This window comes from Malaya genurostris, chromosome 2, assembly GCF_030247185.1.
Source record: "Malaya genurostris strain Urasoe2022 chromosome 2, Malgen_1.1, whole genome shotgun sequence".
Taxonomy (NCBI): Eukaryota; Metazoa; Arthropoda; class Insecta; order Diptera; family Culicidae; genus Malaya; species Malaya genurostris.
The window spans coordinates 212,540,833-212,558,181 of record NC_080571.1 but is presented as its reverse complement, the minus strand read 5'-3'; the positions used below and the strand labels follow the sequence as shown (position 1 = coordinate 212,558,181).

Here is a 17,349-nt window from a genome sequence, read left to right as displayed (position 1 = left end):
TCCGTCAGTGTAAAACACCTTTTCACAGTTGACTGTTCTAAATTTATTATAAAAAATATTTGGGGCCACTTGAGGGCGCACGTGATCCGGAATTCCACGAATTTCTTCTCTCATGGATGTGTCGAAAAACACAGTAGAATCAGAAGTATCCAAGAAATGAGCACGGTTGGAAACAAACGAAGAAGGATTAATATTCTGAGCCATGTAATCAAAATACAAGGACATAAAACGGGTTTGAGAGTTAAGCTCAACTAACCTTTCGAAGTTTTCAATCACCAGAGGATTCAAAATGTCGCATCGAATGAGCAAACGATATGAGAGATCCCAGAACCGGTTTTTCAGTGGAAGAACGCCCGCCAGCACTTCGAGGCTCATCGTATGAGTCGATTGCATGCAACCCAAGGCAATACGCAAACAATGATACTGAATTCTTTCCAGCTTGATGAAATGAGTGTTCGCCACTGATCGGAAGCAGAAGCATCCGTATTCCATCACGGACAATATCGTTGTTTGATACAACCTGATCAGGTCTCCTGGGTGGGCACCCCACCATGATCCGGTTATTGTACGAAGAAAGTTGATTCTCTGCTGGCATTTTTGTTTCAGATACCTAATGTGACATCCCCAGGTGCCTTTGGAGTCGAACCAGACCCCGAGATATTTATATGTGAAGGCCTGAGCTATTGTTTCACCCCCTAGTTGAAGCTGTAATTGTGCTGGTTCTCGCTTCCTCGAAAATACAACCAGCTCAGTTTTCTCCGTAGAGAACTCGATACCCATTTGAAGAGCCCATGATGATAAGTTGTCGAGAGTATCTTGTAATGGTCCTTGGAGATCGGCAGCTTTGGGTCCTATAATAGACACAACGCTGTCGTCGGCAAGTTGCCTTAGCGTGCAAGATGTGTTGATACATTCATCGATATTACTTACGTAAAAATTGTATAAAAGGGGGCTTAAGCATGAGCCCTGAGGAAGACCCATGTAGCTGAATCGTATTGTCGACAAATCACCATGCGCAAAGTACATGTGTTTCTCAGACAATAGATTATGTAAAAAGTTGTTCAAAACTGGCGAAAGACCATGCTGATGCAACTTCTCAGATAGGATATTTATAGAAACTGAGTCAAAAGCCCCCTTAATGTCTAGGAAAACTGACGCCATTTGTTCTTTACGATCAAATGCCATTTGAATTTCTGTTGAGAGCAACGCAAGACAATCGTTCGTTCCTTTGCCCCTGCGGAAACCAAATTGTGTATCTGAAAGTAAACCATTAGTTTCGACCCAATTGTCTAGACGAAACAGAATCATTTTTTCGAACAATTTCCGGATACAGGAAAGCATAGCAATCGGCCGATACGAATTGTGATCGGAGGCTGGTTTCCCTGGTTTTTGAATGGCGATAACTCTGACTTGTCTCCAGTCGTGTGGGACAATATTACCCGTGAGGAACTTGTTGAATAAATTCAGCAAGCGCCTTTTGGCGGGGTCAGGCAGATTTTTCAACAAGTTGAATTTTATTCTGTCTAATCCCGGGGCTTTATTGTTACATGACAAAAGTGCAAGTGAAAGCTCTACCATCGAAAACGGTGATTCGTTTGTATTTGGTGTCGCGGCGCGGGTGATCTTCTGTTTCGGAACAGAGTCTGGGCATACTTTTTTAGCGAAATCGAATATCCAGCGGTTGGAGTATTCCTCACTTTCATTCGTGGTGTTATGATTGCGCATTCGTCGGGCTGTGTTCCAAAGAGTGCTCATAGATGTTTCTTTCGTTAAGCCGTCTATAAACCGACGAATTGTGAATTGTTGCAAGAATGCAAAGTCGGATTGAGATTTACCCTAAATACACGCACTTTGGACCTAACGCTACTCATCAAATCCTGTGCAACACTTGCGCCATCTTTCTTACACACTTTCATCTACTGTTTCCACAAATACTTGTCCTTTTTTGTCGACCTTTCTTGTTTGTCGGAGCTGTCCCTTCATAATCGCCCAAAGTTTTTTTATTGGGCAAAGCTTTAGAGATATCGACGGATTTACTTCCATCGCCACAAAAACATCGTTGGCTTCGTACCACTCCATCACCGGTTTCACGTTGCCACGGCCACGATCTGACCAAAACAGAGTGCCACCTCGTGGGACCGGAGCAAAGACAGCAGGCGCTTCTGGAGGAATTAATTTACCCGGTGAACGACCGCAACTAGGTTAAAACCGGGTATAAATAAACGAGGAGTTCTATTTTATATAATTTGCCGTTGATGGTACCGATTGTTTACTCTTCTCATGCAACAGCGATAGAAATGGACAAATATGACAATGGAGTGTTGTTCAAGCTTTCAATATGCCACTTATCTGACATTTCTGCTCACATTCTACTAATGCCGCCATGATTTGTAAAACTGTGGGGGACTTACTAACGTAGTTACTACTCGTTAACTATTACCCTCGGTATCTTAGAGCTAAAGCAGTGTGCATTATTAAATATCGTTAAATAAAAACATACCCAATAACTCTACGTCTCGTTAGGTATACATAAAAATAATGTCTCATTTTACCTTAACGTACAAGGCAACGATGTTAAAATATGTATTGTACAGTAATTTTACAGTGTATGTGGCTGAGTTTGACATTTAAACTTACTCAAATTAAGTTTCACGTGTTAACACGTAACATGTAATAACATAACACAAAAAACATAACAGTTTTGTTTACGCCTGTATTGTATACGTTCAATTATCATCTGGGATGTTACTTATAAGTTCAGGCTTCTGCACATTAAAAAATAATCTTGTAAATTTACGTCTCTGTAGATGCACATTAAACTAGCTTCGAAATTTCCTTAAATTAGTAAAAACAACTATATAAAAATGAATCATATGATTAACTTCACAGCTAATTTATCTGAAGTTCCCATCGAAACAGACACAAAATTGATTTTTACGTATTAATAGATGTAATATTCTGTCTCCCAAGAAATTACGGAATGTTTGAGTTTACGTCAAGTGGAAGTTTTTTTTCTGAAAGTGTGTATTACATACAGTCTTGAGTCATAATTATTGCATCCAGTTATTTAAGGTATGCTGCAAATGTTTAACTTTCGGTCGTTATTGATGGATTATTTTCTGACTCGAAAAACAGTCGAAAGTTTTTCGAGTCAGAAAATAATTAATCAATAACTACTAGATAGGGTAGTTTGTTCGACCAACTTCAAACGAAAAGAGTCGAAGAACTTAATTTTTTTGGTTAGCCTGATTCTCTTCAGCAAATCGTAGTTTAACTAATTTGGTAATATCACTTAAACTTTTGTGAAACTGGCTCTATTTTCAGTTCAACAACGTTGAAACTAGGTTCGAAACTAGTTTCAAACAAACGGTTTGACAGCAGTTAGGGTGGAAACTGGGTTAGGTTTGGCATCAAGCGATAACGACATTAGAAAATATGCATTGGAATAAAAAGTCTAACACTTGATTAGTAATAAAAAAGCAAGATTAAAAAGAAAGTGTCTCTTTTTTTTCTACGTTCTTATTTTAAACTTGCTTTTTTTTAATTTTTCTGTTTATTTAAGGTTGCGTGAATTAAAACGGGTTCGCAATGTTTGGCAGCGTAAACATCGTCGATAGCTCTGAAACACTACGAATGTTTAAAAGTTCTAGTGAAAACTATCGTAGGTTGAATGCGGGGTTATACAAAACCTACGTTATGCGGGTTCAAACTTATCTTCGCCGGAATCTCAAATTTTTTGGAATTTTGTGAATTCTAAACGTAAATCTTCATCAGTTCCTTCATCTGTTTGCTACGATGGTGTTGTATCCAAATCAACATTGAAGTCTTGCGACTTGTTTGCAAAGTTCTTTGCTTCAGTATTTGCTGGAAATACTACCTCTGACATCGAAGCTAAGGTTGCAGCGTTGGATGTTCCTGAGAACTTAGTGACACTTTCGATATTACTCTTGAAATGGTTGTTACAGCGGCAAAGAAATTGAAACGTTCATTTTCAATCGGGCCTGATGGTATACCAGAAGCAGTCTACAGCCATTGTGCAACTGTTTTAGCCGTTCCTCTCTGTTTGATATTCAACAGATCATTTGCGGAAGGAATCTTCCCGATAATTTGGAAACAGTCTTATATGTTTCCCGTCTACAAAACCAGTTATCATAACAATGTAAGGAACTACGGTGGTATAACGAATTTGTCTGCTGCTTCAAAACTCTTCGAAATAATAGTAAGCAATGAGTTGATCTCTCGTACAAAACATTACATCTCAGTTGATCAACACGGCTTTATGCCCGGGCGTTCAGTCAGTACTAATCTTCTGGATTTTACCTCGACTTGTATTTCGCGTTTGGAGGAAAAAGTACAAATTGATACCGTATATACTGATCTAAAAGCGGCGTTCGACCGAATTGATCACCGAATTCTTTTGTGCAAGTTATCGCGTCTGGGCGCAACACAAAAGTTCATTGACTGGCTTTGCTCTTACTTAAGTGGTAGAGTCTTACGAGTCAAGCTTGATTCCTGTATGTCATCCTCGTTCTCGAACATATCAGGTGTACCTCAAGGCAGCAACATGGGTCCACTTCTGTTCTCGCGTTCTGTTGACGCTATTTTGTTGCTCGAAAGTGGATGCATATTAGTTTACGCCGACGATTTGAAACTTTACCTTGAGGTACGCTCTATTGACGGCTGCGTGCGTCTTCAAAAGCTTCTGGATTAGTTCGTTGCCTGGTGTCGAACGAACTGGCTTATCGTCAGCATAGCGAAATGTCAGGTCATAACATTCCACCGAATTTTGAATCCATTACTTTCTTACTATAAAATTGACGGACAAACGCTTTAAAGAGTTGATGGTGTTAATGTCCTTGGTGTTATGTTGGATTCCAAACAAACTTTTAATTTACATCGTTCCACATTAATTACAAAAGCGACTCGACAATTAGAATTTATTGCTAAGATCGGACGTGATTTTAAGGATTCATATTGTTTGAAGGCATTATACTGCTCGCTAGTTCGGCCTATACTTGAAAATGCTAGCATAGTTTGGAGTCCGTATCAACTAGCTTGGAGTTTACGAATTGAACGTGTGCAGAAAAGATTTGTTCGATTCGCTCTAAGGATGCACGCTGGCAAACTCCGCTAGATCTTCCACCGTATCCCAATCGCTGCCGTCTGATTGGTTTGGACACACTGAAACGGCGCAGAAAAATTCAGCAAGCAATTATTGTTGCGAAAATAGTAAACGGCGATACTGACTCTTCGAAGCTTTTATCGAGTCTTGATTTCCGTGCATCACAACGGTCACTACGTTCTACTAGTTTACTTTAACCGAGATTCCACCGAACGACGTTCGGATTCTATGAACCGATCCGATAACAGCATGCATCAGAACATTTGGAACTGTTGAACATCTCTTCGATTTCGGCGAACCTACACATAAATTTGCGCAGAAAGTGTCACGTTCCACTATTTTATAACTTGACTACATTATATTCATTGAGACCTTTTATTTTCGGATGAATTAGAGAAAAATAAATAAATAAATGATTTGATCAGCCTTTTTAAAAATGAAAAAGTTACGACTAAAAAATTTACTCTTATAGACCTTACTGAACTCGAGATATTAGATATATAATATCGAGATATAGATTTCAAAGAACTATTTTTTTAATTGCTCCGCTTTTCTTCGAATTGTTTGTCAAATCTTTCCTCAAAAACGGGATTTTTTTTTAATTTCATCGATTTGTGTTCTACTCTTTGGTAAGACGTAGAGTCGTCTTGAGCTAGTTTTTAAATATGGTCAGTATCGAACGGGAAAAACAGGTTGGAAAAATGACATGCGAATGCAATTCTGTAATGAAAACCTCAAAAATGTTACCGCAGAGACGGGATTTGAACCCGTCCTGTTGAATTTGTTTCCGTAGATATAGGACTACAAGTGAATGACGTGGCGACCAAGTAGAGCGAAGCATGCTTGTTTCTTCTAATCAATATCTCTTTATGTGCTTTCATATGCAGGGTAGTTTAATTGGTGAAACAATTTCCCCGGTTAGGAGTTAGCTACGGGTTCAAATCCCGTCTCTGCGGTAACGTTTTCGCGGTTTTCATTACATAATTGCATTTGCATGTCATTTTTTCCAATATGTTTTACCCGTTATATACTGATCATATTTAAATTTCATGTCTAAATATCTCCAGCGTAGCAACTTCTAAGAAAAATGTTACTATAAGCTAATTGATTGATTTTTCATGTAAACTTTGCATCAACAACTTGAAATTTGTCAAATGTTTGTTAATTGTTTCAGCTGTAACGTCTTCTAATTAGTAACAAGGCCATAATAAAACTGTTCAGTGACGTCTCGTCCTCATGTGCACCTCGTGCACTGCACAACCGCTCGAATTGAAGGAATGAACTGCGTCCCCAACCCCATCCAAATGCAATTATTTTTTTGGAATCTTTAATTATTCGATCAAGGCAGGTTGGATCGCACCGAAATTGCGTGTATTTACACGCATCTCATATACATCAGACATAAAATTTCAAGTATCTGTTGTCGCTGTGTTAGTGTCTTTTCCGTGCACATGAGTTACTGCACCGATTCAAGAAGAATTACTCAGTTCAGCTATGAGATTTGTTTGTTTAATAAAAATCCCATCCGAAAATATATCGTTATCTCATTTCATTGAAAAACACAAGCGAATCACCATTCCTCAATCTTTAGTTTTCACTTACAACGAACTGTTATATCTGCTATCATACCACATAAGCAGTGCACAACTAGTCAATTTTGTCACGAGACGCCACTGAAACTGTTACAAAGGAAATTAAATTATATACATTTTTCGGTTAGTTTTGTATATTTGAATGAAGTGCACAATTGAATCAACCGGCGCAACCCAACAAAAACCTGAGTTCTTTAAGCTATAAAGCATTGAGAATTTAATCAAGGTTGGTTGCATAGAGGGCAATTGCCTTCTTCAAAGGGTTGAAGCAATTTTGTTACCATATTTGAAGATATTGATCGCATATAAAAATTTCGACAGTTCAAAGTTGGCATAAAAAAGTCAAACCATCCAATATTAAAGTCCTGCACTGAAACTCGTTCACAATAAACTGAAAAGAGTAGCGATAAGATAGAGACAGGGTGACGAAGACAGATAGCAAATCTGTCATTCGACTTTGATTCGCTAACACAGTATTGGAAACAGGGTTAATGGAAAATATACTTCAACCAAGGAAGAGTATCGTAATGAAAGTAGCCACCCACCTTTGTATTTCCCCGGTGAACGACCAAAATGGTTAAAGCCGGGGTAAAATAAATAATACAAAAAAAAACCTTTGTATCGATGGTGTGTGTGAAAGTGCGTTTAGCACAATGCATCTGATTTGGCTAGGTCAATTTCTTGTCTTTATGTTGATTCAAACTCGTGAGGATGAAAATGGCAGAGTTGGATATTTTTTTCATTTTGCTAATGTGGTATTTTTTTTTGTTCCGTCGCATTCTTACCATCACTGGATAGATCGCTGCATGCATTATTATATCTCTCAGATAAGATTGCTTACCCAAGTCCACATGGAATCCATTAGAGAATGATAGAACAACGCTGTCGTAATAATTTTCGCCTCCGTTTCATATAACCTCCTGAGAATTGCGTTCGAATCAGTTTAAATCTTTAACTGAGACGTACATTAAATTTGTTGTCACCATCAGTTTCGCTTCTGTCTGCTCGTTCGAGTCTCTCGACATGGCATAAGACAGGTCGTTTATTCTTCCTGGTTAAATATTTACATTTATGCAGGTATACCGTTACACGGAACATAAGACTAGCCTGTTGTTGCAAAACATTAAACAAGCGCTACAAACTCCAGTAACCTACATTTTCAAGGTAGGTATTTTGCTGCTGTCAAGGTAAACAACATAAGTCACTAGGAAACAGGTGCATGACGGATCTATGGAAGATGCCTAGGAAGTTATTTCAAGCAGTAGTATCAATAAACATTCTCCATTACTATCAGAGCTACAACCAATGCCCCTGAACTACTTATGCTATGCTGATCGAATCAAGTATCAAGTTTAAGTAACTGATATGGTGTTTGAAGGTTGACCTATCACTATAATTTTGGACAATCATAGATAAGAAGAAATCGGTTGCATACCCACTGCATAGTTTTTTTCTTTTATCTTGTATTCTGTATTAGTCCAGTGTATTTAGATTCACCAACAATGCGCTTATACGCCGTATGGGGAAAAAATCAATGTCACCTGACTATGCTTATGTTGAGTATCCAAACTAACTGACCGTTCCACTTGTTTTCCATTTCAGATTACTCATCGATCACTACGCCGAGTGGCGGAAGAATTTCAGCATGCATTTCATGAATGAGTAACAATTACCTAGAAGCGGACCTCAATTAGCACACATACCGATCCAGACGTAGTTCTCTACAATATGTCAGTGTTCAGTGCGGTATAATGTGACTGTGAAACTCGAGGTGGCACTTAGGCGAGGCGCGTCACCTGTGCTGCTTGTGTCGTGTGCTGTGTTGGTGACTAATTTCTGTTCGGTAGCAGTCAATCGCCTGTCGTTAATATCGGTTTTAGTTGTAGTGAATCTGTTTAGTACAATTGTTTCAAAATATAAACCTTGAAAAAAGGCGAAAAATTGATCAGAACGCATTCGAAGACAGGTTACCAATCAACACATCTGAGTCTTGAGTGTTGGGTGCAATGAAAATAATCGGTTCCTGTACACCAACTGAAGCAGTCGTGCATTTCGAAGTCTATTCGTAGAGTTATTTTAGTGTATCCTGATGCATAACACCACTGCCAGTAGTTTGAAGTGTTTTAATTATGGCAGTAGGTTCAAACGAACGTCGTTTAGTTTTAGTGAAAATCGCTCCTGGCACATCCTATCGTAGTGTCCGAAGAAAGTGTGCTTATTTGAGCTTTGGATCGAGTTTGTTAATTTGCGCTGCTTTTCTGTTGTGCTACAGCACCTACGGTGTGGGCGGACAGTATCATACTACGCGAGATCCGCGATGGTACTCGCGAGAAGGAGACTATAGCTATCATTTGCCCAATCCCGGCGACCCAGACTACAGGTATGTGCTGCAGAATTTTTTTTTCATGAAAAGTACTACGTATAAGGAACATATTTTTCATCCGGTGCATACTACTAAAGGAGTTTAATCGGTACAAGTTATGGGTGAGTGGAAACGATGTAGTTTGCACATGCTTATTCGTCCCATTGCTTCGAGCACAATGCGCACTGCATTCCGTCATCCTTGAATGTTCTTGGTTAACTTATTTGAAAACTTTTATCAGAACATCACGAGTACAATTTCAAATAATTTCGTACGAAATATTACGAATTCTTCCCGGTACAATTCAATGCATGAGGTTTACTTAACTGTGAGTTCTTATGGTTTTATTTGGGTTTTGCATTCAAACCCATACAAAGCTCATGTCCGGTTTCTGCATTCTAAAATTATTCGCTAAATTTTTCAAACTATGTTGCACTAATCCGACTTTTGCATACAGCTTTTCAATTATGAAACACTAATACCGTTTTCGTTTATTGATGAGAGCAGTCCGAGAGCTGACCTAGAGCATAAATAAAATAAATCTAGATTCCCCAGTGTAATAGTACTGTAGTTGAGCAAATCGTGACACCAAAAGCGCCGTCTGGTATAGAATGGGTGCGCAAATGCTCCTAAAATGCATGTACAAAGTTACCTGCACATTTAACGCAACCACAGTAGCTAATGGAAAAAGTACACCCGTTTCTCATTAGAAGCGCTGTTACCCGCATTGGCTTGGCTGCCAAACGACTGCCAGCGGGCACAATATGGCTGGCAGCCATTCTGGTGTCTAGCTGCCTCAGCGTTACCAGACATACAACTTAAACGATACAACCGTATCCACCAGGATTTCTAAGGTAGACGTGACTGCCAGCTGTTTGTCATACCGTTGGAAATCTTTGACATTTTCAGCGAAGGTGAAAAGATGAAAACGCTCGGCTAACTAAGATATAGGCGACTATGTTTTGCCAAATTGGATTTGACAGCCGTCACTGAAACAATTTTGGTAGCCGTCTGGTGCCCATGGCAGCCCAGGTAGCCAAAAGGCCGTGCGGGTAGTGTCTCCGTACAATGGGAAATCTATGTTTATTTGATTTATGCCCAGAGTCACCCAAAATATCTTTTGAGATGAGCTCTAGATCGGACTTCAATCGCGTAGTTTCGCTTTGAAAATTTTCTCAGGTCGCACCACGACATTCATGCGAGTTTGTTTTTTTTTCTTTTTTTGTATGAGTTGTTGTTTAGGGCGCGTACCACGTGTTCGTTTTATTCGGAGTCAGAGTCGCCCGCGTGTAGGTTCAAAAACGTAAACGGTATAAGTAAATTAAATAGTTACATTTTATACATAGGTTTCATGTTGTTTATTGAATTTTTCTTTTACTTGAAAAGTAAACTAACAGATTACTAGAAACTTACCCCCCCCCCCCCCTTTATTTCATTTCAAGGATCTCGCCGCCCCTGATCTTGAGTAACTCCAAATTGAACTAAAAGAAATAAGATTACTTCGTTAAATTTTTATTTTAGGACTTATATAAACTTTAAAAACAACAGAGTAGATACGACGACACGACCTGCCACTCGTTATTAAAAACTGTATCGCAAATTTAACTACCCCTCAGTAACTCGTAATGTCAATACGAAATTACTCGAAAAATGTATGAAACTGGCAACTCAGCTTGAAAACTGTTGTTTGTAAAATAACAGCTACCGTTACCGTAGTTACATTTATTTACATCAATCTCTTCACAACAGTTGAAAGAGGAAATTGAATCTAAATATTTTTAACAGAGAAAGCTCTACCATCTCTACAGAATATCATTCGTTTGGTGATCATGCGGTTTCTTTGCACCGGTTCTCGAAGCCACATTGTTATTTTTTTCATGTCCAACATAGGTTAAAATACTCGTAGTATTTATATTCATTAGAGGAGTTGTGCATAATTTATCAGATCTTCATATACCATATCGAGTTCCGCAATTGACGTTTTCGAATACCAGAAACTTTTCTAAGCGAAAATATTCGCTATTTTTTTAAATCTATTCCTAATAACGCAAGCAGAATTGATCGAAAAATCAATACGCCTTATTCAAAATCAGGGTGTTTGATCTACTTATTTTTAATGCTGCCCTGACAGTATTTGAAATTTAACAGATACTGAATTGTGCTAGCATCTTTGTGGTATCTTCAAGTGAAAACATTTATCTAATTCGTAGATTCTAATCAATCAAAACAATTATACGAAACCAGTTTTGAACCGCTAAAAATTACGCAAACAATCATGGGGACATATAGTCATTTAAACTTGTGCGATAGGGATAAACAACTTCTTAAACTGGGCTTTCTACTGTTTAAAAAACGTTACCCTGTTTTTTTGTTGATATGTATCTAATACGTTTATGAATGGAAAAGTCTTCAAAATCCGGGAATCGATGTACTTCAGTTTTATAACATAGAACATTTATAAGTGATATGTTTACGTTTCGTCTTTGACTCATCAGTGAAAGCAGTTCAAATTGAACTGCTTTATGCAAAACTCGGCAGTTCAATTCGAACCGCTAAGCAGACGTAAAGTTTCTGCTACTTACAGAACACTCGTTTTCTTTGTATCGAAATGCAATGTCTATACTGACGTGCCGAACGAAAACTTGTTTTCGACTTTTTCTGGCCGATGCAGGTTTGGTCATTCAGGGGTTAGCCAAATTGTGTGCTAGGGCACATAACCGATTTTGATATGTTTTATTAGTGGCCACATGATCATTTGTTTCCGTTACCCTACATGATCATTTGTTGAACTTGGCTCTGGTGCTGATCATTCTGTAATTATGTTATTCATAAATAATCTATACCTTTTATATACATCATATGACCTAAATGTGTACAGAAATCTATTAAGGTGAGTCAAAACAGCATGTGATGTTATTTCTATGAAATAACTCGAACAAAGTGATTAAGCAAGGTATATTTTCATGATTTTTCATTCGACGGAGTTCTAAATTTGTACTAGAATTTATTCTTTGGTTTCCGCTAGCTCTCAGAATGTTATTCTTTTAGCATCAACAGCATTAACTGTATAAGAATACATTCACGTGTATTAAAACAAAATATAATTTTTGCGATTGCAAATGAAGGGAGCAGCCATGCTTAGTCATTACCACTTGTTTCAAAAAGTTCGATGTGACATCTGGGAAGAAAATTTGAGTTAGGATAAATCCGGATGAGATGGTATTCTTTCGAGATCTCGTATATCAATTCGATACATTGGTGCAAGTGTATGTGTGAGTGTGTAATTCATCACGCAAAAGAAAACGTATGTAATAACTGCTCAGTCAAAAAACGATAATTAATAACTATTTACTCTCGATCACGTTTCGGAGGTAATTAAATTTTCAGTGCTGTTTTTGGAAATAGTTGTATTCCCCGGTGTTGTTGTTTACGAATCCATGCGTTGTTGATTATGTTTGTGAGAATCTGGAAAAAATTAATATGGTCGGTATTAATGCCGCAAAGAATTCAGGGTGAGATGCCGATATTTTTCATTTGCACTCATTTATCGGGAAATATCGCAAACAATTGCCTGGTAGATACTCTAATAAAGTCAACAAGTTTTCTTGGGAATTCTGTTCTGAAGATTATGAAAAAAATAAGAAAGAGTATAAAAAAATCATTCAAGTTTTTCTGGATTATTTCAGAAGTACGATTGTAGTTCAACAAAACGGAAGTAAACATTTTTCATTTGTCTTTATTTCAAATCGATTCCAATCACGATATGAAGACTATTGAAGAATCCGGTAAATGACAATTTCGGCGAAATGGCGTCCAATTTTGGCACACTTTCTCCAACATATCGCCCGATATTTCACGAATAAATGCTTCAATATTGGCTTCCTGTGCGTCAACAATTACTAATTTACCCTTGTAGAGATAAGCCTTAACATGGCCCACAAGAAATAGTCCAATTGATGGGCCCCAAACGTGAGATAAAAATGTTCACCAAAGGCTTCTCTTAATTTGGTCATTGTTTCGCGTGCCGTGTGGGATGTGGCACCGTCTTTTTGAAACCACATATCAGGCATATCCAATTCTTCCATTTCGGTCTAAAACAAATCGTCAATCATCACACGGTAGCGCTCGCCATTCACAGTAACGTTCCTCCCATCGTCACCTTTGAAGAAGTGACTTTTTTGGGATGCATTTGTAGCCAATGCAATGCTTCTGGCTGATCTTCATCCCCAATACGGAAATTTTGCTCGTTCACGTATCCAGCAATGAGCTTTGTCGCTAAACTCAATTTCTCTAAAAAAAAGTAGATCGCTTTATCTGTTAACCGAGCATGAATTTTTATAGTAAAATTCAATAATTTGAAAGCGTTGCTCGTTCGTAAGTAAATTAATGAAAAATTTATAGGCCAAACAGATCAAGTGTGACAATGACACAAGACACAATTCACGCGCGATCTGTCAAAACAGTGTTGCCAAAAAGATGCCTACAAAAAAAAATCACCGTTCATAATATTGTGGTATTCTTCAAAATAATTTTCTTCGATTTTCGAAAGAAAAGCCGGAATCGATTTGTTTGACCGTCTACTGATAATGGCAACTGATAAGCGTAGTTTTGAAGCCAGTTTAGAGATTTTTTATGAATTTAATTTCGCCCGCTTAAGTAATGGTACAAAATTTTTTACACACCTCGCCATATAACTGGAATTCCGGAATAAGAAGCTGGATTCATTTGAACCTAAATTTGTGAAAATCGGCCAAACCATCGCTGAGGAAAGTGAGTGAGATCCATTTGCGAACATATGGCCACTATTTCCGGTGCTTCCGGAATTGGAAGCCGGGAACTAGGATAGCCGAGATCGGTTGGTAGTTTGGATTTTTTTTTGCGTACAGAGGGGTCTCGTATAACGCGGTACACCGGGGGCGTGAAAAACGAATCCGCGATAAACGGGACCCAGAGCATATGGGATTTCGACTGATTGGGGCTGTGAACGATTATCTCGCTTCGGTCGACAGATAGAGCTATACAATCTTCGGCAAACTTGTTGTAGATACTTGGACCAACAATTTAGTGTATTTTGACCGACAATTTGTTGAGAACTGCACCGCCAGGGGCGCTTTGAAAAGAGCATGAAATAATTCATATGTTCACAATAGAAAAACAGTTTGAACATGAAATATCGCAAATATTTTACTTTCGGTGGTGTCGGCGTTTTCGGAAAGAATGTTCCGGAGGTCAAAACAGATCAAATTGTGTAAACAGTAATTGAAATTTCTCGCATGGCTGACTCTTGTGTGCCATTCAACGTTCGAAATTCCTGCAACTCAAAATCATGTTGACTTATTAAGATGGTTTCTTCGAGAAGGTGTTTCAAGGTTCCAATACCTATTGAACGATTGATGAAACAGCTCTTATTGTATCTACAATGTGATGTTCTGTAACTGAATACCATACTTGTTTATGAGAGTGATCTTATCGATCAGTTTTTGAATAAGTTGATGAAGGAGAGACAGATTTTGAACTGTTTTTAGTAAGTAAGTTACTAAAGTATTAAAATGAATAAGCTATCGACATCTGAAATGTGAGGAATTCGATAGTGTGAAAACTAGAATTTCATACTTAATGTTTTGATTATTTATACAATTACATAATGTCAAGTGTATAAAATGTGACATATATTGCTCATATAGTTCGATTTTATTTTTTAGTTGAATTAAACCTTTTTTATTGAACAGGGAAAAGCCCAATGGAGCGAAAATTTCATAGTCACACTCTTCATCAGGCAGTAAATCTATAAATTCAGTTTTTGTAACAAGTGCGGATAACCAATTCGAGATTGTAACAAAAGCTGCTACGTAAACGACCAAAGACATATTTTGGTGAACTGATAAGAAGCAAAAATCGAAAAGTTTGCAGGGATCACTGCAAGGGAAACTACGAAAAGCAAACCGAAGAAGTTTATTCTGAATGGCTTCGACGCGGTGGATGTCAAGTTAACAATAAAGAGCCAAAAAGACAGTACCATTGCCGTAATCAATTTATCAGCGATGATGTCATCAATTTCCTCACGAGAAAGATGTTCAGCACCCATCTTTTCACCGAAATCCTTAATTTCAGAAATTATTCTTTCGTTCTCAATATAATCGATTTGTGTACCAGGCTAAAAAAAGATGGAAGTAGTTTTTTCCAGCAATTTTTCAACGTTGATGACTTAATTTGAACTAAAACTGATTGAATGCAATCAAAGTAATTCCGATGTTGCGATTTAAGCAAAATTATTCTAACTCGGGAATGAAACAGTTTTTCATTCAATCTTTGGAAATTTCTCGAGTCATCCAGCTTTTTTTATTGCTCCGGCTACTGGGGGATTCGAACTCTGAAAATTTTTTAAAGCACGTGATTTGGTACATTATTAACACTCCAAATATCAAGCCTGAAAAAAAGTTGGAACGGTTACTTCGATCTGTCATAGCTCAACTGTTTTTCAACGAATCTTAATAAATTTTACACCCACGAATTTTGTGAAGTTCGTAAATTGAATCAAACATTTTGTAGCAGACCGTTTTTTTTCGTTCCAGGTTTTTTTACACGCGCCCAAAATGCCCTATCTGCTTAATTTCTACTGGATGCTCAGAAAGTTAGCTACAACTTATATATAGGAAAAAATTACATATTCACGTCTCTAACACAACCAAATAAAACGAAAGAAAGAATCTATGATCGTTCTCTCTGTTGCACTGTAGTTGTTTTTATATTCTAGCTTTCAACGCGACTCAACTAGTATATAGTAGTATGTATGCGAGACAGTAATTCTTCAGAAACACACTAACACAGTTACGATAGCGTCGCGTAGGATGTATGCTTAGTAGATTTGTTAGAGAATCGCATGACACAGAATCATTTTATGACTTAGGGAAGCACATGAGTTCGCATCATTTTGCGAATCCTCCGAAATAACAGCTATTTTAACAAACCGAAAAATTCAGAAAACTATATAGAAACCGCATATTTCGAAACTTGAGAAATCCCATAAAAGTAATCATATTTCTCATCAAGTCTGTTCACGACCAGACAGCTATGAATTCCTATACAAGCATTGTATAAGAAATCTCTACCGTCAACTAATATAAATCACGAAACAAACAAATATAATTTTCCCAAAAAATAGATTTCTTAGTCATCATGATCACAATAGCGCAAACCTTTTTTTCGAATACTAAACTACTGTTCACATTATCGAATACTTTTTGATAAACCAAGCAATGTTGATGAAGATACACTGCTCTTAAATTATCACACACAAGCTTTTATCAATCTTCTAACCAGTTTGTAAACCCTCGAAAAAACGATCTTAATAAATCAACAAAATCAAGATTACAGGAATTGCCAACCCAGAATTGCACACCAACGTCACCAAGTGAGAAAAAATTTTACAACTGTTCACACTATTTAATCTGTTTTTACCTCCTTTACTTTCTTTCCGAAAACACCGCCAATCTATATCATCAGGTTTTAGAGATATAACATAATAAATTTTATGTGATCACAATAGCGCCATTCTGTGGGAAGGTTCTAAACTAACATAGTTTTCATAATTCATTCCTAACAACTTTCCAACAAACAAAACCACTCTATATCCTTAAGTTCTTTTTATAAGAACAAAATTCTGATAATTAATATTTGTATTCAAGCACACTAGCTACATCTGATGGAGTAAGTCCGAGTTAATACTTTTGCTGTTTGACAAACTCCCGAATTCCCGCATTCTTCAAAATACTATAATTTGTGAGTTACAAATCGTTTTGTCTGTATTAAGCGAATGATTTATATCATGCATTTTTCGAAGCGCCCCTAGCGGAGCAGTTCTTAACTAATTGTCTGTCAAACTACACTAAATTGTTGGTCTAAGTATCTACAACAAGTTTGCCGAAGATTGTATAGCTCTATCTGTCGACCGAAGCGAGATAATCGTTCACAGCCCCAATCAGTCGAAATCCCATATGCTCTGGGTCCCGTTTATCGCGGTTATCCGGCAATAACGAATCCGGCAACAACGAATACCGGCAAAACCGAATCCGCTTTGTACGAGACCCCACTGTATTTTGTTTCACTGCTTTAAGTGATGGTATACCATTTTTAACACACTTTACCCTAGACTTTCGGATCCAGACGAAATCCAGGAATTCCCTCCGGACAAGTTTTACTAATTGATAATTCAATGATTGCATAAACCTTTTATATGAGAAATGCAAAAACATAACTTATTTGCGATTTTGATT

At 37.6% G+C, this 17,349-nt stretch overlaps 1 protein-coding gene across 4 annotated transcripts in view; it reads left to right on the top strand.

The window, feature by feature from the left end:
• Window positions 1-17,349, top strand: part of LOC131427429 (acetylcholinesterase) — a 217,780-nt gene that overhangs the window by 187,552 nt on the left and 12,879 nt on the right. For 3 of the 4 annotated variants that reach the window (XM_058590607.1, XM_058590606.1, XM_058590609.1), the window contains exons 2-3: window positions 8,317-9,094; window positions 9,175-9,198. In XM_058590607.1, coding sequence (XP_058446590.1) covers window positions 8,844-9,094; window positions 9,175-9,198 — 275 coding nt within the window. In that variant the 5' untranslated portion in view covers window positions 8,317-8,843. The remainder of the gene's footprint in view (window positions 1-8,316; window positions 9,095-9,174; window positions 9,199-17,349) is intronic. The other variant, XM_058590608.1, reaches the window with a different exon arrangement.